This window comes from Drosophila elegans, unplaced genomic scaffold (genome assembly GCF_018152505.1).
Source record: "Drosophila elegans isolate 14027-0461.03 unplaced genomic scaffold, ASM1815250v1 contig_476, whole genome shotgun sequence".
In the NCBI taxonomy this organism is placed as follows: domain Eukaryota; kingdom Metazoa; phylum Arthropoda; class Insecta; order Diptera; family Drosophilidae; genus Drosophila; species Drosophila elegans.
Genome location: NW_024545863.1, coordinates 5,997,501 through 6,019,746, shown reverse-complemented (window position 1 = coordinate 6,019,746; position 22,246 = coordinate 5,997,501). Strand labels below are relative to the sequence as shown.

At 41.2% G+C, this 22,246-nt stretch overlaps 3 protein-coding genes across 5 annotated transcripts in view; 1 reads left to right on the top strand and 2 right to left on the bottom strand.

Annotated features, from left to right (window-relative positions):
• The first annotated feature begins 46 nt into the window (after positions 1-46).
• LOC108140801 (prefoldin subunit 3) lies at positions 47-1,049 on the top strand. Its single transcript, XM_017263799.2, has 3 exons — positions 47-236; positions 320-714; positions 776-1,049. Exons 1-3 carry the CDS (start codon positions 150-152, stop codon positions 876-878), a joined length of 585 nt encoding a protein of 194 aa, XP_017119288.1. The 5' UTR covers positions 47-149; the 3' UTR covers positions 879-1,049.
• Positions 1,050-1,228: 179 nt separating this feature from the next.
• LOC108140799 (39S ribosomal protein L40, mitochondrial) lies at positions 1,229-2,068 on the bottom strand. Its single transcript, XM_017263798.2, has 3 exons — positions 1,975-2,068; positions 1,662-1,907; positions 1,229-1,602 (listed from the first exon to the last, which is right to left on the bottom strand). The coding sequence occupies exons 1-3, from the start codon at positions 1,998-2,000 to the stop codon at positions 1,284-1,286; spliced, it is 591 nt and encodes a 196-aa protein (XP_017119287.1). The 5' UTR covers positions 2,001-2,068; the 3' UTR covers positions 1,229-1,283.
• A 14,477-nt stretch (positions 2,069-16,545) lies between these two features.
• LOC108140559 (homeobox protein prospero) overlaps positions 16,546-22,246 on the bottom strand; it is a 50,892-nt gene continuing 45,191 nt past the window's right edge. For 2 of the 3 annotated variants that reach the window (XM_017263421.2, XM_041709614.1), the window contains exons 7-8: positions 18,336-18,480; positions 16,547-18,131 (exon numbers count right to left, since the gene is read on the bottom strand). In XM_017263421.2, the coding sequence (XP_017118910.2) occupies positions 17,952-18,131; positions 18,336-18,480 (325 nt within the window). In that variant the 3' untranslated portion in view covers positions 16,547-17,951. Of the gene's footprint in view, positions 18,132-18,335; positions 18,481-22,246 lie in introns of all 3 variants that reach the window. The other variant, XM_041709613.1, reaches the window with a different exon arrangement.

The following is a 22,246-nucleotide window of genomic DNA, read 5'->3' as shown; positions in this document are numbered from 1 at the left end:
CCAAATATCGATAATAGCGGTTTTTTGAAACCATCGATAACATTGATGTTGGCTTCCACCTCTATTCTGAATTTTGACTCACCAATCGACTTTTACAGCCTCCTGGAAATTAATTTGCAATTGCTGACAGCACCGATAAAGGCATCAGGATGACTGGCATAATGGACTCGGTGGAAATGCCCAAATTACCGGAAAACCAGAAGACCTTCGCCGGCATCCCGGAGGCAGTGTTCCTGGTGAGTGGTCCTAACCTACAAGCTCGCACCTGCGCCTGCAGCTGGAGAATTGAGGCTAATCCACGTTCCTTCGGCGATTGCAGGAGGAGATCGACTCGTTCATGGCGCAGCCGGAGAACGAGAACTGCGAGAAGGTGCTCCAGCGGCTGGACGAGCAGCACGGCAAGTACCGATTCATGGCCTACAACCTGGAGGCGCGGCGGCGCAAGCTCAAGTCCCAGATCCCCGACCTGGAGCGCTCCCTGGAGATGGTCAACGTGCTGCGCAAGGAGGACGAGGAGCGCGAGACGCAGTTCCTGCTCAGCGACCAGGTGTTCATCAAGACGCTGGTGCCGCCCACAAAAACAGTCTACCTCTGGCTGGGGGCCAGCGTGATGCTGGAATATCCGCTGGACGAGGCGGAGGCGCTGCTCAAGCAGAACGTCACGTCGGCGGTGGGCAACCTGAAGTCCGTGGAACACGACCAGGACTTCCTCAGGTCGGTAGTGCTCTGCCTCCTTCAAGAATATGTTCTTTTCTAAGTCAAATCTCTCTTGCAGGGATCAAATCACAACCACGGAGGTCAACATGGCGCGGGTGTACAACTGGGGCGTGAAAAAGCGGCAGGCCGCTGCCAAGACCAACGCCACCACACCCGCGTAAGGAGCTGCTACGTAACCCCATCCCAAGATCAACATCAAAAGCAGTCACTGCTACGTCTCGCGTATTATTTATTTCGAAAGTACACCGAAAGGGCTCGGCAGGCACGACCACCTGCCTTTTTCTCGTTCTTCACTGATAACAATAAAACCGCCACAAAACGCATCAAATGGACTCCAAAAGCATTATTTAATTCCAATGTCGGAAATTCGATGCAATTCAAAATAACTTTTCTTTTTTTGTATGGGACAAAAGCATAAATTTATAGCCTTGAGCTTCCAATGAAGTCACGTATATCTAGTGATCTGTTATTTGTACTCAAGAGGCTACAAAAATATGGACATCCAATAAAATTGGCGATAGGCGTTTTCTTTATTTCAAATCTCTGACTTCAGGCACATGTACACCCTACTTGACCTCCCATTTCATGGACTGATGCAGGTAGTCGCCATCGGGACTGGCATAGTTCTTAATGGGGGGCGTGGCCACGGGTCCTTTGACGGCGACAGGAAGCAACTGGAGGTCCACTTCGATGGCCGCCTGGTAGAGCTCCTCGGACTCGCGCCGGAGCTCCGCCAGAGCCTTGTTCTGTGCCTGGACCAGCCGGTCGATAATCTGGAAGTCGGCTACTCGCTCGTCGTGCTTATAGTGCGCCCACTGTTTTTTGAGGAGGGCACGTTCCTCCAGCTCTGCGCTGCCCAGTGGGGTTAACTTTCTCTGGCGTTTACTAAAGGGGAGGAAAACATTACATCTAATGATCTTATGGTAGCCCACATGAACACCTACTCTTTATCATCGATGAGCTCCAGTGGGACCTCCAGTTCCTCAACTGGTTTCAGCTGGCGTGCATTCTTCTCCAGCCGACGGATCTGCTTCTCGATCTTCTTTTTTTTGCGATCCTCCCGCTGCTTGACAATCTGCGGATCCAGTTTCTTCTTTTTCTTGAGGGGTTCCGCGCAGAGAACTGGCGATATATGGAGACACCGTGCAGTGACGGCGCCGGTCACTCCGCCACTCCTCTGTAATCCCAGTCTGTAACAGAAAATGTTGGCCAAGGATTAGCGGGGGTATTAGCCAAGATGCCCCTGCATCTACTCACCTAGCAAAGGCGGCCAACAGCGACATTTTTAATAAACAAAAATGGAAAAAACCTTTGCGTAATGTACGAACAGCTGTTTTTGTTGCTGCTTAACGCTTTAGAGATGGCATTTTTTCGATTACGACAATTAATCGAAAGCTGAGTTAATCGAGTAGGAGCATGCACTCGCTAACTGTGTAGTATTAGGTGTCTTCGCTAAGGTTTGGGTGTAAGCTTCGCTAGTTTTAATACAAATTACTCATACGACACGTATGCCAGTAGGAATTTGATTTTAAAACAGTTTTCTTCCTTTCTAGTCCATTTCGCATCATTTTATACGGTACGTCGATCATGCTAAAAATTCTTGTTGATGGGTCGTTCCCATAGTGCCAAAGAAACAATCGGGTACAACTTTTTTGATCTCGCGGTTTCTTAAAATATTTTACAATTATTTCAATGTTTTCTTGCCATCGGGCTAATAGGTTTAACCAAAATCGCTGCAAAATCACTGCAATACATTTCATTCATACATGAATGTGTAGTAATTTCCGTTCGGTTAAATGTTCCTTCTTTTTTGAAAAAGATACAATTTTTGGACCATAAAATTTTTATTAATAATTAAAACAAGTTTTAAAACTTTTACTTTTAGTATTGCTTTGCCAATGTACTTACCGTTCTTTACTTTTCCAACAAGAAAACAACTCCGTGAGGACAATTACTATTTTTATACGATTTTAAAACTTTATTTTTAAAGATGAAAATAAACAATATAGTTTTATTGTGTGTTTTTTGTATTTTTTCCTTAGTAAATTTTACATAATTTTTCAATAAAATAAGTTTTGTTTGTTTTTTTTTCGATTAAAAATGTCATATTGTAGTTTAGTGTTTTGCTCTTGCTTTACATTTTTCTTTCCATTACACGTTTTTAGTATGTTGTCTTTCGATTTTGTCGCTTGCATAAATATAAATTTGTATGTAATTATATTCGCTTATATCCCAAATATTGAATTTACCTCATACATATTTTCATTCAATTCGTGGTGTGATGGTGTAGTGTGGTGTGTCGTTTGCTTTTGCTTTGCGCTAAATGCATTCTCTAAATGTAAATCCAAATTTCGATTTTCCGTTTTCGGGGTTTTAAATTGCAATTTTTTGTTTGCGCTAAATGTACAATTTTGTGCGATTTTTCCGATTTTGCGGGAACAAAACTGGTTCAAAAATGTTAATTCTTTTCAATTTGCTGGCCTGAAATGCGTTTCCGAAGTTTCCAAAAGTGTACACCAAACCAAAGTATAAAACGGAACCGAAATCGAAACCGAAACCAAAACGTGGCTTATACATATATCGCTATGGTTCATTCGAAATGAGTTAGTTAATCATATAAAGTTAGTATATCGTACTATCGTAAGTGTATACGCGACATAGTCGATTGTGAAATTTTCTCGTTTCCCAACTTTGTATGTTACCACCGCGTATTACATTCATATATGTTTGTTTTGCTTGATTTTACTTTTGCATTACTTTTGGTTTTCTTTTCATTTCTATTCTTTGCTTTGCTTTCGTTTCATATTGTGGTAAATAGTAATGTGTGAGTTTTGGGACAGGGACACTGGGGTGTTGGGAAATTGGGAGACGTTTCCTATTGTTAGTACATATTCTTATAAATTTAAACTGTGTGTGAAGTGATTTGACTTGATTCAATCGTTTTTCTTGGCCTCCAGCTTCTGAGGAAGGGAAGGTTCTGCGGCATTTAATGCTCGTGTCAAGTTGGAATTTTGAAAATGTCATCGGCGACTGCTGGCCTTTAATTTCGCTTACTTCGCACCAATCAAATTTCAAACAAAATGTGTGTAAAAATTGTTAACTGATGATAAATTAGGGTAAATCGTATATGCATTCGCTGGATTTTCCTCTCATTACATTCTCTCCTCGCTCCGGGCTGTCGAGGAGTATTTATTTTTTGGCATTTATCCCCGCCTTTCGCCCAACCCGGAGCTCTTCTGCTACCTCTTAGTTTACAATTACATTATAAAAGTTATCTCTAAAGTTGTTTGTACTATTGCTTGGAAATCATTCCGGTCTATTGTTGTATTGTAACTGAAAGCATTCATTTTTCTATATTTTTCACAATTTTCGCCTTGCGTTTTCGCTTGCTTAATTGAACATAAATCAATTTCATGGCTCGATTTGGTTTCACTTGGCCGTGAGGCCCAATAAATTTGGATCGTTTGCATCTATCAACCGAAACGATGCATTCTCCCGCCCACCGATCACTGTTTTTTGGACGCGGCTGGGCGGGGCTGTGTTCCTCAAGTCGATCTATTTTCAATCCTAAAGGTTGGCCGAAAAGGTTTAATACGTTTGAAAAGTTGTAAGCAAAGAACCCTTTACACACCTCGGTGTGTCCTTGTTTTCATTTTGGTTTTCGTTTTGTGTTTCGTGTGTGTGTGTGTTATCGTAATCGTTTGGTTATACAATGTTCAGCTCAAAGAAATATACATACTTATATACATGGTGTCTGGGTGAGTGGGTGTGTGTGGATGAGGTGTGCGTCTGTGACTGTGTGATACATAATCAATTTTAAATTTTGCTAATTTTTGCTAGTTCTTTCCCATCGTCGACTAAAGAAACGATTACGATGCTGCCAACTCAAGATCTCTTGTGTGTGTGTCTGCAGTGTGTTAGGGGTAGGAAGAAAAAGAAGGAATGTGGGAAACGGCAGGTTTCCCCCTTCGTTTCTGGAAAGTCTTATAGTTTATCTGCGATCCTGTGTCGCTGCGCACTCGCTTCTCGTTTTTTTTTTGGAGCCGCTAGTTCCGAGTCCTTAAATATAGTTCGCTCTATACCTAATTGCCACCTCTTCAGTATGCCGTTCCTAGTTCATTACTCATCGTTCTCCGCTTAACTTTGAGCTGAATACTTAGTTCTCCGGTTCTAAATCTAAATTAAATGTAGCATAGTACATGCAAGTGTCAGTGTGGCTGTGTCGTGTTTTAAAGTGTTTTAAAGTACGTTGATAGATGAGCAACTCAGCGCTATAGGCGTATGCATGGGGTATAGGGGTTTACTCGAGGTGTCTATATCCAAACCTTTGTTGCCGTCTTCGCGAGTCTAAATCAATAATTTTCCCACACATAATGTTCGTCTAAATGGAGTTTTATGTGAATTTCCATTCGTTTACGTACTAGAACTAAATACATACATATTTTTTCGCTTACTTAGGTAGTCAATTACAACTTTTTGCTAGGGTATTACTCGAAAGTGGGGATTTGGTTTATTTTGTTTTTGCTTGAGATTTGCCATCGATTTTCCGCTGCTTTGTTGGACAGGCCAGAAAATTCCTTCGGAGGGTCAGTGTGACCAGGCCAAAGTTGCAGGCAGTTTTGGTTTTTGCTTGCATTCCGGTCTATTTGGAGCCCTTTCTCATCGTTTACGTTTGCGTTTCCGCTTTCGCGTTCACCATCGTTATCGCTTAGTTTTTGTTTTAATTTTTTTATACTTTTTACACATTTAATTTCTTTATACAATTTTTGTTTATAATTTCTTCCTTCTCGCTTGATTTAGTCACATAAAAAATTAACAGTTTTTATTTTTGGTATTTTCTTTTTGTTTTCTTTTGTTTTCATTGTTACTTGAAGGCACTTTAGATCGGACGTTGTGGCCCCATTTCAAAAATTGCTTTTCACTTGCTCAACTCGTGTATCACGTTGCTGCTTGCTGCCTGTGTGCTTGTGTGTTGCATGTTGCTGTTGCATATTGCATGTTGCTCGAGTGCTATGGAGACGTGGTCGCAAAAAAACATATTAACAACAAAAGCCTAATCCAAAGTTGTTCGAAACTCTGCCGAAAGTTGCGTTCGAAATGTTACCGAAATCCTTGGTTCGAAACTTGCCCTTGCCTTGTCTTCTGTTTTCTTTTTTTTTGCTTCTCTCTCGCCGCTGGTTGCTTGTATTGCCTTCGGTGCTATGGTGCGAAACGGATCTGGATGTCCTGGTGTTGCTCGGCCCGCCGAAAGCCGATGTCCTGGCCGCTGGGCCGAGCAGCTTGGTTTTATTTTCGAGGCTTGAGAACTGCCAACGCTTCGGCCCGGTCCACAAATCCCAATAGAGTTTTTGAAATGTACGCTTTCGGGAAAGGAACTCAGAAATCTAAATGGGACCGCCGTCAAATACTCGGTCAATCGTTAGCAAATCTCAAAAGATGGAAATCGGGATTACATACATATTGTTAGCTGGTGGATAGAGGACAAGGTATAGATACATATCAAATTTTAAAACTAAATCTCGGGCAAATGGGTTAGGATGAATAGCGTTACTTTTATAGTTTTCATTTTAGTTTTTTTTTTTACATACACATCTTTATTGGTAGTCGGTCTTAGCCCCACCAAAACCTAACTTAAGTAGTGTCCTCAACTGGTTTTCTTTCATACATCTAAACATTTACAGAGATTTGGGGAACATAAAGATTATTTTTGCTTTCAATCTTCGCTTCAGCTTTTTGGATTTTTATTTTTAACATACCTTTCATACACTTTTTCCGCTAAGCTTCGAACCGCAGTTATGAATTTTGTTAATTTCGTTTTTTTTTTCCTTTTAATTTTGAAATCTGCTGCTGCAATGATTTAGAATTTTGTTGTTGCTTTTTCGGTTTCAATTGTCAGCAAGGACCGGAAGCGGTTTTTGGGATCGGTTCCTGGCCCTGCTTGAGTTGTTGACTAGTCATGTTCTTTTTTCTTTTTCATCTACCGCTTTTCCATATTCATTAGCTTGTGTCTACAATTTAAGACTGATTTTTCACAAAACCCGAACTGAGGGAAAATTAATTTGCTTTCTGCAGTATCCGAGCCCGAATCTGGCCGGATCGAATCAAACTTAATCTTAGATAGGTTTAACTACCAGGAGATGTTCGGAAAGTTCCTCAATTTTGCTCGTATTTTCTAAATGTACAATGATTTCGTATTAAATTTATTTTAATTTAAGTTTGTGTTTTGTTATCGCTTTGTTTTGGTTACATTTTCTCATTTTGCATCGATTTATTTACGTTCTTAAAGATAAGGCGCGAAGGTGCTTAAAATAAGCTTGTACTTTTTCTGATATTTTTCCAACACGTTTTCAAAATTTCTTTCAAAGTTTTCCATTTTCCCGTTCTGGTATTAGGCTGCTTTCTCTACTGCTTACTTCCCTGCTTCGTCTACTATTTTCCGAAATGCAACTGCTTGCTGATTTCGCTTACAATTTAAGTTTTTGTTACGAAATTTTGTGTTCCAAAATTCAGTAATTTTGCATATAATTTTTGGATTTTGAATTCGTATTTTTCCTTTTTTTAATCCTAAAGTTTTCCCTTTCCTTTTAGTTTTTGTTTTTTGTTTTTGTTTTTTGTAAATTTGTCCTGAATGTTTACACCGAGAGAGAATTATCCAAACATGGCCGAGAGGTTTTCAATTTTGTTCATTTCATTTAGTTCATTTCGTGATTTTTTAACGTACTTTCTTGTTGTTGTTATCCTTTTTGGGTTTTTTTTAACGCGTTGTCATTCATTGAAAAGTACAGATGTTGTCTTCTTCTCAAAGGGAAATAAGGTAATCGAATTGAATTGAAAGTAATCTGCAATTGTTCTTATAGAATGCTGCCTGTAAATTATTTAGATAATTTCGTTTTAAGTATTTTAATTTTTTTTGCAAGCAGCCCAGTCTTTCTGAGTGTCCCAGTTGAATCGAATTCGCAGACCAATTTTTGTTTCCTATATTTTGTTAGCTCCGCTAAATGTACTTGCCAAACTGCTAAATGCTGAATTTTTACCGAGTGTGACCGAAACTGCAATTTCCCCGCACATATATCCTTTTCCATATGCATATATGGGCACGTGTCTGTATGTGAGCGAATGTCTGTCATATGTATATTAGGAACATTACCGAAATACGTTTATATTTAATTTTACACTTACACCTAAACATTATTATTTTTGGGGGTCTGCGAACCGTGAAACTAACTGAAAAGATACTGAGCTACTTGCATCGCGTCTTTAGTCACATTTGGTTTTTCTTTTGATGTCTCAATATGAATCTTCGTCTATATCAACGTCTGAGTTTTTCTTTATTTCCGAAATTCACGCCAAAGTCTTAGCCGAGAGTTGTTTACTTCATTTAGTTTTTTTTTTGTTTTGGACTTGCGTTTTTGCAAGTATTTTTCTTGTTTATTTTTGGTTTTGGTTTTGCAAAATGCAGCGCGTTGCTTTTGAGCCGAAAGTTTTAATTTATTTTCTCTACATATGTCTAAGCCGAAATATTAATACGTTTTTCGAAATGCTACCACTTGATTGAAATGTTTCCTTTGCTCCTCCTCTGATCCTACTCTGAAATATGTTCCTTTGCTGCTTTTGATTATAGTCTGTGGTTATTTTTGGGCTGGACTTTTATGTATCTTTGTAAATATCTATCCTGGAAAACAATGAGTAAGTTGATGCATCTGTGAACTGATCTACTTCGATGGTTGTTGTTGGCTGAACGGCATTAAGTTGTTCTAGTTACTGTTGTTGATCTTCGGTTTTGGGTGGCTGATTGATGAGTTCTATTTAATGTTTCTTTTGGGTATTCTCTGTATCTTGTATCTAGCTTAGTTGTGTTCGTCTCGTCTTTCGGTTTGATTCTGCTTCGTGTGGCTGACAAAATATAAATCAATTACGGCGACTGCTAAACTATGAGTATAAATTTTAGTTGATTCTCGTTACGATTATACCTATGCTGACATTCAATTTTGTAGTATCTCTGTCGGAGTGTGTCTGTGTCTGTCTGCATGTCTGAGTGCGTAAATTAAATCTAAAGGCGGCGGAGGATCCAAAGGATCTCCAGCCGATCTGTCCCAATTTCCACTTGGCTTATATGGTGTGAGTAAAAAAGCATACAAATATCATATAGTTTCTCGTACTGATTTTGGCTTGGAACAAACTGCGTATACATATATATATATATTAAGGTAATATATATAGGTGTGTCTGACTGATTTGCTGTTGCTTTTGCTTTTGCTTCTGAATCGGATTCTGTTGCTGTTGTTGTTGCTTAGGTTGGCTTTTGGTTCCTGCTTAACATTTATTAGAGACTTTTGCTGCATGCGCTGAAGATCATTTTATTTCGACTGATTTTCGGTTTGTTTTCTTTAGTTTTGTATGTTTTTTTTTTTTTGTATTTTTTGTTGGTTTTGTAATACATATTTAAAATAGCAACTACCATTATCTTGTATTTGTATTTTATTATTATTTTTGTTTTGCTTGCTTTGAGTTTAGTTCCTTATATAAGTAATAAGTTATATATATTTATAAGGTTGTGGATCGTAATGTGGTTGAGTGTGGTTCGTGTGCTGGGGGGCGGGGTTCTTGGGGGGTTTTTGGAGGTCATTTGGCCAGTACCAGGGGATACTCAATCTGCATTTTCCGCTCGGAAAATGCTGCGCAAAGAATCTCCTTCTCTCACTCACTCGATTTCTCATCTCTTTCTTTAGTATTGTTGCTTGGGTTCCGAATTCTTCCTTTACTCAGTGTACATTTAGAACATTTGTTAGCTATGCTGAAATACGGATTACGACGTCTAGAGTATGTACTTTATATATATGTCTATTTATATAGTTTCACTTATCTTATAAATGTTACCGGCACTATTGTTCTGAACTCAAGAGTTGTTGAATTTTGCATAACGCTTGAATGCTTCAACTTAGGCTCAAAATGCTGCCAAACTTTGTTGATCCAACTGAAAAACTCGACTCACTAAATCCAAATCAAACTGGACACATATATAAGATTGGTTCACACATGTGTATGTGTGTTTATATACTGGTTGCTCCATCTTAAGACTTTTTCGATGCTGCTTTAATTTCTCCGTTTAATTACTTCCCTACTCCTTCCGAAAACTGAATATAATCTTTGTATGAAACGTGAACTCAAGGACTCTGCTCTACCCTCTTCATGTTGTTGTTGTACTCGAACGAACTGAGGAGATGCTCAACTGAAAACTGGCTGGAAAAACTGCGGCGCCACGCCCCCATTTCTTGCGTTTATCAGGGGGGCGTAGTCGTCGTTCTGGCTTGTCTATTTCACTATTGGTAACTTAAACGGTAAATTGTTTCTGTGAAAGGCAACTGTTGCGCGTGGAGGCCGCAGCTATTCTTGGGATCCTTCATTCGGGATTTATTAGGGCTCACAAGGATCAAAGGTTATGGGTCAAAGGTTAATGGGTACTTCTTCTAGCTGCGGCTCCCGCTCGGTTTGTTTGTCGTTTTGCTATATTTAGTTGTATATGCTATTGTAAAAAATATCATTATAAATACTTTTGTTTATCGGTTGCTTACGTTTACGGCTCTCGTTACGTTACGTTTCGGTTACGGTTAGGGTTACGGTTAGCTAACAGTTACCTTAACGCCTACTGTGGTTGCTGTTGCTGTGTTTATAGCTCTCGCTGTTGTTCGCTTTTGATTTGATCGGTAGCATCGGTAGCTAACGCGATTGCTCTGTAAACTTATACATTATAAAATATCTGATCACATTTGTTTGCAGTCTCTGTATAAATATTGTTGTTTCATTTGTTTGCTTATCGCCTTCGTTTACATGGTTTACGTTTAAATTACTTTACATATTATACACATGCCACATGCACAGCGTGGCACGCCTTTATCTCGGATAAAAATATAGGATGAGCGATCGATCGAAACCTGGATCGATGGCCGACAAGGAAAAACTTGAAACTGAAAATCGATTATTTAGCATTTTTGTTGGCTCGTTGGAATTGCGTTTTTCGTTTGCTCCTACAGTTGTTTTACATAAAATTTCGTGTAGAATTTGGACAAACGTCTGGCTCCGTTCCTGGCAATACCATTTCATTTAATTTCATTTCATTGTTTGATTTTGATTCTGTTTCTCGGGGCTAATGCAGCGGCTGCTTGCTTCATGGTGGTGCCAATGGGTGCGATTTCGTTTTGGTTGTACTTCTGTTGACGACGGCTGGTGGCGCACCTTTAATCCTCGGGGGATTACAAAGGGCGCCGATTGGGAAATAATAATAATATTGCTGGGCTATTGTCTGGGGGTCATTGTCAGGCCCCCGTCTCGATTTGCGTTTTGTCAATTTTCACCTGTTTATTGCTGCTGCATCTGCAAGTGCATCTGTATCTGTGACTGTTTATTGCTTTATTGTGTTAGAGTAAACCAAAGGAGTTTTGCAGTTCGTTTTGCAGCACGTTGCACGCCCCTCAAATATATATATATAGGTATATATAGGTATATATATGGCCTCGATTATGTGGGCTTGCCAGGAATGGCACCAGTTAAACGCACGCAAAGTTTTCTGGCTCATTTTGGGGCCTGGCTCTCGATTGATTGAGTGGCTCGTAAGAGAATTGTGAAACATAGGGTTTTTATCACTTATTCTTGTTTGTCTAGGTGAGTGGATCTGAGTGTGGCTCCCGTCTGGCTGATTGACCCCAATCCGGCGAGATATATCCGGAAACTGGCTGAGCAGGCTGAGCACGGTTTGCTTAACGGTTTGATTGTGGCTACTCCTCTGGTCGTCTCGGGTCCCTCGGGTTCAGCAGGCAGGCATTTTCTTCGGGGCTTCGTTTTTTGTTCACTGGGCAGTTCCTTGACTGCCCTTCTATGGGCAATTTATTGTGTGGCGTGCTCTGCTCTTCCAGGGTGCGGATATACCCCCTCGGGGATCGGGTCTAGTGGGCACTCAGATCTGCTCGGTTGCTGGTTCGTAAATGAAAACATAATTGTTGCTGTTGTCGTTAATTGCTAACTGAAGACCTCGGTGAACGAACTAAAAGTTTTGGCTTATTTGGCTAATTGGCTATTGCTGCGGTTGTTGTTGATTGATTTCGTTTTAGTATAAAAATATAAATCGTTTTATAAAAATTTATCGGTTGCTGGTTGCTTATTGGTTTATTTGGTTTACTTGTTTGTCTGCTTGTTGCATTGTATTGTACTATAAATTATCCCGGTTCGTGCGTGGCACGATCGTCTATTGCAAATGAAACTGTGGCATAAAATCTGATTCTCCCGCTTTCTTCGGTCACAATTCAACTATAAACACTTATGGATTAGTTTTGGTATTGGTTTATATGTATATATATTTATATTTGTATTTGATCATGGGTAAATATTCAGTTATATTCAGTGTAAAATTTGAACTCAGGATGGCTTAAGGACTCAACACAAAGAAATATCTCTCTCCTATCGCTCCCTACGTATATTATAGCGTATTATTCTTTGATATGTGTAGACAACCCAAAAAAAGTTGCTGCTGGAAGTGCTTTGTGCTGTTGTTATAAATGATCTCTTCTTCGTATTGTCGCTTCTAATTGGGCTTGTTGTTGTTCATATTTCGGTTTTTTTTTATTTTTTTGTAGCTTTGTATATTTGAGTAAAAATATTTATTGTGGTTGTGAAAAACTGTGAGAGATTAACTCAAAAATATCACATACGAGTTGTGTATGTTTCCCTGGCTATTGTTGGCTGTTAAAACTAAATTGCAAATTCTGCTCTTCCTCTTCCTTCGCTTCACTGTTATCGGTTACTAAGGTATTTGTTTATCTTTATCGTTGTTGTTTTTATTCGGTTATCGGTTTGTTTTGGGGTTTATGCAACTTTCTCTTTATATTTTTATACTTTCTCGTGTGCTTTTTGATGTTGTTGTGTATATATATGTATATCAATTTGAATTTGGAATTTCCATGGGCAACGTTCATTGTGGCCGAAATGTTGGGGTTACGTCATAAGCCAAAAGTTTTAACCTCTTCTTCATAAACTTCGAAACTAAGGATGCGTAAGATTGATTCCTGACTGATCAAATGAAAAATGTTAGTAACACTGGTTGCTGTTGCAAACTTTGCAAGAATTTCGATTGTTTAACTAAGTACCTTGGTGCAGGCGCACAGTGCATGCCGAAAGTATGCGCACTGTGCGCTGCTCTATTGCAGTTTATTAAATTAAAGGTGTGGTATGCAGCTGTGTGCACCACGACTTAATCTTCATACTCTTCTCTCCTCATCTCTTCTGTCTGATTCTTCCTACGCCAAATAAGTGATAAAAATTTGATTTCCAAACTGTTTGATTTTCGATTTCTTCTTGGTGTTTCGATTGTGGGCCAAAAGTTGTTGGGAATTTTGAGAATCGCGCTTGCTACTAAAAAAACGCAATTGTTTTTGGAAATATTTCATCGCCGTTTAAATAGATTTTTCGTTTCATTTTTCATTTTCGTTTTTTGTTTTTCATATTTACGTATATCAAAACTGCAAATTTCTGTGTATTTTAGTTTACTTCTTCCTTTCTGTCTTGTGATCAGATGTTTTCCAAACCAAGGATGTTTAACTAACTTATGGTTACGTTGAAATTGAAGTTACGAATAGATTTGCTTTGATTTACCATGGAGTATGTACCCTACGTGTAAGTTTGACTGATTTGCTTCAGTGTTTTGTGCGTGTGTGGGCTTGCCAAAGGGGATCTGCTTGATATATATACCGATTTGGGTTTGGCACACGTCCTATCTGAATCCCCTCCTCCTTCCATCAAACGGAAATCGATTTGCGCGCATTTTCAATGCGGTAAGGCGGTGAGTGAATATTTGCCTGGCCTTGGCCAGAATGACCTGTTTCAGGGGCTCTGAGTGGGTCGGGGGTCGCTTATGCTTAGACTGTAGTAATATTTTAATTACGTGTATGTAGTTGTATTTAAATGTCGCTATGTACAAATCTGATCAATTTCTGTTATCGGTTTTCTTTTGTTTTCATTCAGTATTCAGTAATCGGTAATCAGTAAGTTTGGGTATTTTTCTTTTGGTTTGCTTGGTATTGCGGTATTAATGCTTTTAAAATCTAGTTAAAATTGCATATGGCTGCGTCTGCATTTATATTTGGTAATTGGTTTACGTGTAGTAGGTATATACTTATCTCGCCTCCCATCGCTTTCATCGTCTGCCTCGATCATCTGATCGATTCGTTTTCGTTATCGGTTTGCGTGCAGTGTTCATTTATGGTTTTTAAGTTTAGTTATGCTGTGCTTTGAATTCGATTCTTGCTGCTGACCAACACTGGTCACTCGTTTCGCTGATTTGTTGTTTTGGCCGGATGTCCGTTGCCGTTTCAGTTTCCGGCGGTCGTTCTCTGTCTGGTTTCCTGCTGCTTCTGCTGCTTCTGGTGCTTCTGCTGCTCTTAATCTAAATGCTTAGGCTAACTTAGTTCCTTGGTGTAAACTGTACCTGGCGAGCCGCGGCAGCAGTTTGGCCAAAAAACGAGGAGCGAACTTTCTCTGGCCTATGGCTGATCTGTAATTCTTTTTGGAATTTCCAAACATCGAAATGTTGCTCTGGAGCTGGCGAAACTTAACTCACTTTTCGGGGGCTTCTTGAAAGGTGGGGCCGAAGTTTATTGGGCGTGGCTGAAGGCGGGCACAGCTGCTGACCGCGGCCGCCAGGTGTCGCATTCGCTTGGTTTGCGTCGCTCGATTAAAATGAATTATGGAGAATTTAGCTTACCCTTTTCGTCTCTGCGCTCCACCGATTAGTTGAGGTTTTTGTGGTGCCTGTAGTGGCTGGGTTTAGTGATGTGTGTGATGGTGGTCGTGTTGTGGTTGCCAATCAGTTCCAATTTTGCGGTGAAAAATGCCAAATGTGCTTGTGACGGAGGTTGGTTGTTTGGTTGGTTGGGGAGAGTTAAACCAAAAATTGGGTGGTTTATAAGCGGCCAAAAGGTGGGGGATAAATTTTGGTAAAGAAAAATCCAAGCGCCGTCATTTGTGTTTTCTGTTTTCTCAATTAATTTCGCTTTTATTAACCAATTATCGTTTGAGGCGGACCCTTTGCGGCCCGCCCTCTTGACTTGTTGACTTAACTTTAAGTATGTATGTTTATGTTAGTATAAATGTATGAAATATGTATGTTGCATTAAATATACGCAAGTGTAAGTGTGCTCCAGTGTCATTTGTTGGTACGCAAGTATATCGGTTCATTCGCCTTCCTTGAGGTAAAAAAAAAAGCGCTGACTAAAACTGATGGAAACTGAACAGAACAGAAAGGGTTGAGTGAGTTCTTAATTTTTCGTTATTTTGTATTGCTGTTAACTTCCTGAATTTCGACGGTCTAGAAGCGGTTGCTCCTCGCTACTTCAAATTTTGCTTAAGAATAAAATTTCGCCTAAAGTTTTGTTAGCCAAACGTTTACTGTTAATACGCCTTAAATTGCCTAAATGGTTTTCGTCTCTCAATTTCGCTCGTCTCGCAATTGTCAATTAACTATTTTTACATCAATCAATAATTTCGTATGGAGGAGTGACCTCCATATTGGTTTTATCCGAAACAATAATGCAGTTAGTTAGATTTTTAGTTTGTTGTTAGTTACTTTTTCTATCACAAAATCAGTTACAATTGTAATTAGATCAATTTAATTTCCAAATTTCATTTTCAAACTTCATTTTTAAATTTCAACTTCATTGCCAAAAGCCGCTTCCTTCGTAAATTTTGTAAAGGCATTAACAATCAACGCGTCACTCCTGGGGCCCTAAATCGGACTTGAATTTCGACTTCTGTCTGCTATGAAGGTGGGTGAAACTAAGGGGTAAGGTAACTCAATGCGATAAACTTAAGCTTCAGTTCGATTGGCGAATGCCTCTGCCTGCCTCTGTTGCTTTGTACGATTCCCTAAATACTAATTTCGCAAATGCATTTTTCATTTTCAATTATCCAAACTTCAATTTCACTTTTAATTTCGATTTGAAGAACCCTCGTTTCTTCCACTCGACCTCGCTTCTGGATTAGGAAACTCACCGTCTTATACGCGACTAATTTTGTCATAGTTACGCCAAAGTGCAATCAAATTTTGCTCAGTTTCCCCGTAGGGAACTCTGGTTAAGTCTAAAAAACTCGCTTAGTTCGTTTCAATTTAGTTTTAGCTAAAATTCAACTATTGTTCAATAATTTCGTGATCATTGGTGTGGCCGAAAGGTTTGCTGGGTTGCGATCTCGTCTGCTCCTTATAGCGGTGTTTCCATCCAATCTAATCTAATCTAAACTCCCACCAGAGGGCGCTAGGGTGCGGGGCTGGCTAACTTAGTAACTGACTAACTCACTAACTGACTGACTGACTAACTGGCTGGCTGATGGAGCTCGTCGGAGCAATTGTTGGGCCGAAATGATGGATTTCGCTTCGTTCGTTTTGTTCGAGGAATATGATTTTGTCTGTGCCAAATATTCAAATGTTTTGCATGCAGTTGATGATGTTGTTGCTGTTGTCGCGTTGCATCTGCAATCGAAGATGAGATATTGCAGCTGCAGGAACAACAGGGTTTGCCCGCCCCTGGCCCAAAATTCGCCGGACGGAGAGCAGGCAAACATATCCCTCTAAACCCGCCCACTTTCCATGCTGTGTCTGCTGTGCTGATGAGTGAGAAGTGCATGATCGATCCCAGCCAGCCAGAGATCGGGGACTATAATCGTATAAATGGTATGTTCTTTTAAAATCAAGAGGAAGAAAAAACTATATTTTTAATTGATATTTTTGGTGTTTCGTGTATATTTTGTTTTGTTGCAACTCAAGGCCAAGTAAAGTAAATTAATTAAACTAAACGTTAACTTAACTAAACGTATAAATTATTTACATAAATAACAGACTAGTGTGTGTGTGTTTGTGATGTGTTGGTGTGTATGTTGATTATTCTATAAAATTAAGATGCGTGCTCAAAAGTGGGGCACTAAGGTATAAGAATTGATTAAAAATAACCGTATTCAAGGGTTCGTGTTAACAATTAACTTTGGTCGAAGGTTCGCATAACGTATTGTAAATTATAAATTTAACTACCCTAACGCCCGCTGTTCGTACAAATAACTCTGGCTTTCTCATTAAAAATCTAAATAGTTTTCGCAATTTCTAAACTTTTTTTTTGGTAATTTTTTGCTTTTAGTTTCGCTTAATAGACATCAAATATATGCTTAGCGCTTAAAGGGTGGTTAAGGAGATATAGCAACCTTAGCTTTCGGGAGATTTTAAGATTAGCTCCCGATTTTTGCCCGCCAAAGCAGTGCCTGCTTTTGTAAAGCAGTGCGCAGCTGTGCGGGAGAGACTGCTTACCGGAAAGTCGATCGGCCAAGCAGTGCGGATAAGTCCACTTCCTGTTTGGCTAAGCGACTTTCGCTCTCTCAAATGAACACACACTTTGTACCGATGTGGGTGTGTGTGTGTGCGTGGAATGCGTGTGGTTATTGTGTTGGTGTTTTTTTTTTTTTTTTGGAATGTGTGTCAACTTTCGGTAGATCATTAGACGGCTCAACTATTTTTTAAATATTCATACGTATACGTAATATGCTTTAAATATTTTTAAAAAAATTTCAACTAACAAACCAACGGCGAGTACAGTTTACACTGCCTGTAAATTACGCTCGGTATGTGGGTGTTCTCAGGTGTGTGGCTCAGGTTTTTTTAGTTCAATTTGCACTATTTCACATTAGATTAAGACTTGCTGCTTTATGTTTAGTTTTGGTTTTGTTCAATCGGCCTGGGAGTCTATAATCTCACTGGCCTACTTTTTCTTCATATTCTGGTCGCTCTTTTGCTGAGGTTCATGTGTATTGTGTGTGAGTGTGTTTATAAGTTTGCGTTGTGTGGTTTTGGAAATTTTTGAAAAAATATTTTGCTCATTGTGTTTGCTTTCTAAACGCGTTTTCGACTCGTGTGTGTCTGCAAAACCCTTAGCTATGTCTAAGTTTCTTTCCTGTGTGTGTGTCTGTTGTGTCTGGATACTGTTTGTTTTTGTTTGGCTGGGGAGTTGGTCATATCCAGTCGTGTTTCCTGCGCAGGTTTAGCCTTTTAGCTTTGGTTTGCGCCGCGCCTTCGAATGGCTGCTGCCGGCCCTGGAGTTGGTGGTCATAGTGCTGCTGCAGGTGGTGGTGGAGGCCGGACTGATGGGCGGTGGCATTCCCAGCGAGTGCGGCAGTGGCAGCGGCAGCGTCGGCAGCGCCAACTCCTCCACTTATTCCAGCTGCTCTAAAAAATTGGGCGACTTGAAGTACTCGGGCACGGGATCGTCCATGCGCGAGATGATCTTGTATATGGACTTCTTCCACGACTGCTCGGTGTCTTTGCCACCCTGTATTGCACGGAAGAACTCCCGCAGAGTCGATTCGACCACGAAGCGGAAATTCTGGGGTACCTGTGGACCGATTTGATCACGATTAGCGACTGGCTCGCAAAGGGGTTTCGTCTGGTTTCATCTGGTTAGTGGTACGGTGGTTCTAACGCTCGCATCCACACACACTGTCTGAACAATTCTGGGAGTGTGTGTGCATGTGGAGTCGGTTTACGGGTTACGGGGGCTAGTGTTAGTGTTAGTGGGTGGGCGTGGTTATTGGCATACCTCAATGTGGTTATTGCGGTTGTAGTGCAAATTGAGCACGCGATACAATTCACTATCTCCAGCAATCAACAGATCATCGGGTGTCTTGATGCCTTCGGTGACAGCTTGTCGTGCATATTTCTCCATTTGTATGTAGTAGAATTCTCTGCAGATGCGTAGATGAGGAATGTTTGGTTTGGTCAGTATTCTGGTTTTCTTTTTTAATTCTATTCTATTTATATTTTTTGTTCAGCATTCAAATTTACAAAATCGCAACGCAAATGAAAGAATAATCAAGGTTCGAACCAAGGCGAGAGGTGGGAAAACAAAGGAGGAAAGTCGTAAAGTGGTAAACCAAATTCAAAGGAAATTGCTAATGCTTCGCTCGCTCTCTCTCTCTCTCTCTCTCACTCACTCACTCACTCACTCACACACACATGCTAGCTCGCTCACTCTGTGCCTAGGGGGTCCCTTAATGCATTATATTGGATAGCTGTTTGAGTATGACATTATTAATAATTCGCTGCATACTCTTAGGCGCGTCGTGTACGTGTCTGATTGTGTGTGTGTGGGGGTGTGTGGGTGTGTGGGTGGGTGAGTGTGTAAAGAATTTTTAATAAATCTCAAATGTGCAGCAGCAGCTCGTGGTGGTGCAATAACAATTGCAAGTCGAGGCGGCATCTTCTAGCTTCTGCGGTTGCTTTTTTTCTATGCCAGCACTGCCTTGGGGGTTGGGGATTTAATTAGCAAGTGCAGCGGGCTGCTTCTGCTGCTGCGACGCCTTGTTTAGTCAAGTGATTTGTGTGTGGGCTGCCATTCGCAGGGGGATACGTCGAGGATTTGGCCAGGGGTTAGGACGTGGGGGTGGGTGTATGCTTAACTTGGCGACTGTAAGTGATTGCTTGTCTTCCGGCCTGACTGCCTCTCCTTCTCCACCATCTCCTCGCTTCTCTTCTCACGGATCCTGCATTGTCTGCCGCGCACTAATTGTTGTCTTTTTGCCGGGAATCCTTTGGAGTCTATGCCCCCCTCCCCCTCCCCCACCATCTCCCATTGCCCCGCCTCTTGACAACGCTCCGATAATCGCGCTAATTTCAAGATTTCCCAGTAGCAGCGCCAAATGCATTTCTCATGTTGTGCCACAGCGCTCGTGTTGATTTTCCAAACAATAAGCGCAGAATGCGCAAATAGAAAATCTTTTCCTTTTGCCCACACCATCCCCAGCCCCAGCTCATAGCCACTCCCCCTTTGTGGTTCCCCGGAGGCGGCGGCACTTGAACAGCGTGGGTAGGTGGATGGGTTTTGGATGGCTTCATAATGAGGCTGATGGCTTGGCCTGGCCGAAAGAAAGGAATCGCTGTGTGACAGTTTTGTGTGACAGTTCATTGTGCCGGGTGTCCATAGTTATTAGGGATTGCCAGGATCTCAACCCCACTGCGTTAGGTTTGGTTCGGTTGGGTTTGGTTTGGTTTGAATTGCAATTAGCTTTGTGGCTGGCGTGAAAAGGAGCTTGAGGCGATCCTTATGCAACCACATGTGCAGGCAGGAAAAGGAAGCTTGGCTTGGCGGTTTCAAATGCGCCACTTAATTTAGATAATAAGCCGTGCAAGTGGAACTGCAGATGTGCAGATGCAATGGCGTTGGGGCTTGACGGAAGTGCTAATTAGTTTGCATATAATATTTCGTAGCCTATTTATTTGGGCCTCACCCACACACACACACACGCATAGGAGAAGAGTGAGAATGAGATGGAGAGGGAGAGGAGAGAGAGGCAGTGCCACTAAAACACTTGTTGAAAGGCAGGCAGGCGTTGCTTTGTCAAGTGCATTCATCTCATTTCTTACCCACGCTGCTCTCTCTCCCAATCTGCCTCTTACTCTCTCATTTCGCTTGAGTGTGTGCGTGTTAGTGTGCGCTTTTGTGTGCGTTTTTTGTTCGTGTATGCGTGTGTCTCCTTCTTCGCCGCACCTTCTTCATCACTTCCTCCGCAATAATTTACGTATCACGGATTACGGTTACGAATACGAACGAGTAGAATGTTATCAATAAGCTCACACATACTCACCCACACATATGCAGACATCTCTACCTCATACATTAATGAAGTAATTGGCAACACTTTTGCATTGTATCTATATATAAGCATCTGTACAAGTCATATACGTCTATATACATATACAGAATGGAGCGTGTATCGTATCTGAGTGTCTGGGTGTCGGAGAGTGTGTGTGTGTGGCATGTGTGAGTGTGTGACTTTATATAAATGTAACTGTTGTTGTTGTTGTTGTTCTCAGCAAGATCTTTTCACGCGACGAAGGATAGGAAAGAGCAGGGGAAGCTACTCTAAGCGCCAAAAGGACACTTAACCTCAAAAAAAAGGAAAGCGGCTCGATGAGAAACAAAACGCGGAAAAAGAACAGCGCGTATGTGGGTGTAAGTGAGTGGGTTGGCATGTGTGTGTGTGGGGCGTATCCTTGAGCGCCTTTTGCCAGTAGGGCCCTGGCCATTGTGCTCGAAACTCTCAAGTAGCTGCCGCCATGAAAAGCGGCCAAAGAAACCCACTGAATGTATCCTGGCAAACAAACTAATTAGCCCGCCAGGAGTCTGAGTGTGAGTAAATGTATGTGTGTGTGTGTGAATGCATGTCCTTTGCCGCTTTCTTTTCATTATTTGCATTTTGGCGAGCACAAAAAGAAGTTACTGCAGCTAATGCAATTATATAAGTGGCCTGCTTGAGGACCTCGAACAAAAGGCACTTTTGTTAATTAGCCAACACACGAACACACACACACATGTGCCAAGTGGGTGAGTGCCGTGAGTGTGTGTGTGTGTGCAAGTGAGTGTGAGTGGGTCGGGGCCCACTTAAGTAGGCAACACTTTTTAATAAGCCAGCGCCACAAGTTTCTTGGCCTCGCTCTCCGCTATTTTCACACTTGAATCTCCAGCTCGAGTGGCAGCTCATCCTCCGGACTCTCCAACTCATCTTCAGCGGCATCCTAAACGGGGGACCTAACCCCTTGCATTTTTCTTAAGTGGCCACTTTCAGCAACATGTTATTAGAGCACTCAGCCCCAGTATCTGTGTTCGGTTCTGTGTGCTATGTTCTATGTTCTATGTTCTATGTTCTATGTTCTATGTTCTGTGATCTGTGTTCCATGTGTGTCTGTGAGTGTGGGAAACTCATAATATTAACTAGTGGCTTAGAGAGAGCAAAAAGCTGTTACAAGTATTCATTTCCTAGGTTAATTTAGGGGGAAAACGATTAAGAAGGGAAAGCATTTCCCCGAGAACAAAGGCGAACCGAAAGGCGAAATCAAACTAAAGAACTCAATGTGAGAAAGGAACGTAAATAACCGTTACATCCCGGCTACCCCTAAGAAAACGGAAACAAACAATCGAGAACCAGTTAGGAAATCAAAAAAATATTCCCACCCATTTTAACCTCTCGCCAAAAGAAGTCGAAGTCGAGGGCAAAGGCAATGGCAAAGACAAGATGCCAACTCCCCGATTCCCATGCAAAGTAGGGTTTACTATGCTATCGTAAAAGGGATTGCAACCCCAAGAAAATTCCGGCAAACTAACGAACGAAGAAACCCCGAGCGTGCCGGGTCTTGATTTGTTGTCTTTTTGTGTTGCTTGTGCGCAGGTAGGGGAATTTCTTAGGGTGTCTCGCGGACAATTCCTTAAGACGTTGCGCATGTCTTAGACAAATCGGAGACGGGCAGCTGCTAAGCCGTCGATGAAAGAGGGTTGAAAGGTAAATCCAGGTGAGACCCTGTGCCACGCTCTGTGTTTTCTCTACTTTTCTCTGTTTTCCCTTTATTTAGTTTACGTTTTCGGGGCGGACAGATGCGGCCCGGATTTGGCGCGCAAATCACAACGACTGCATGCGGGCCTACCTCACTTCACTGCGGCTATGTTCCATTCAGAAC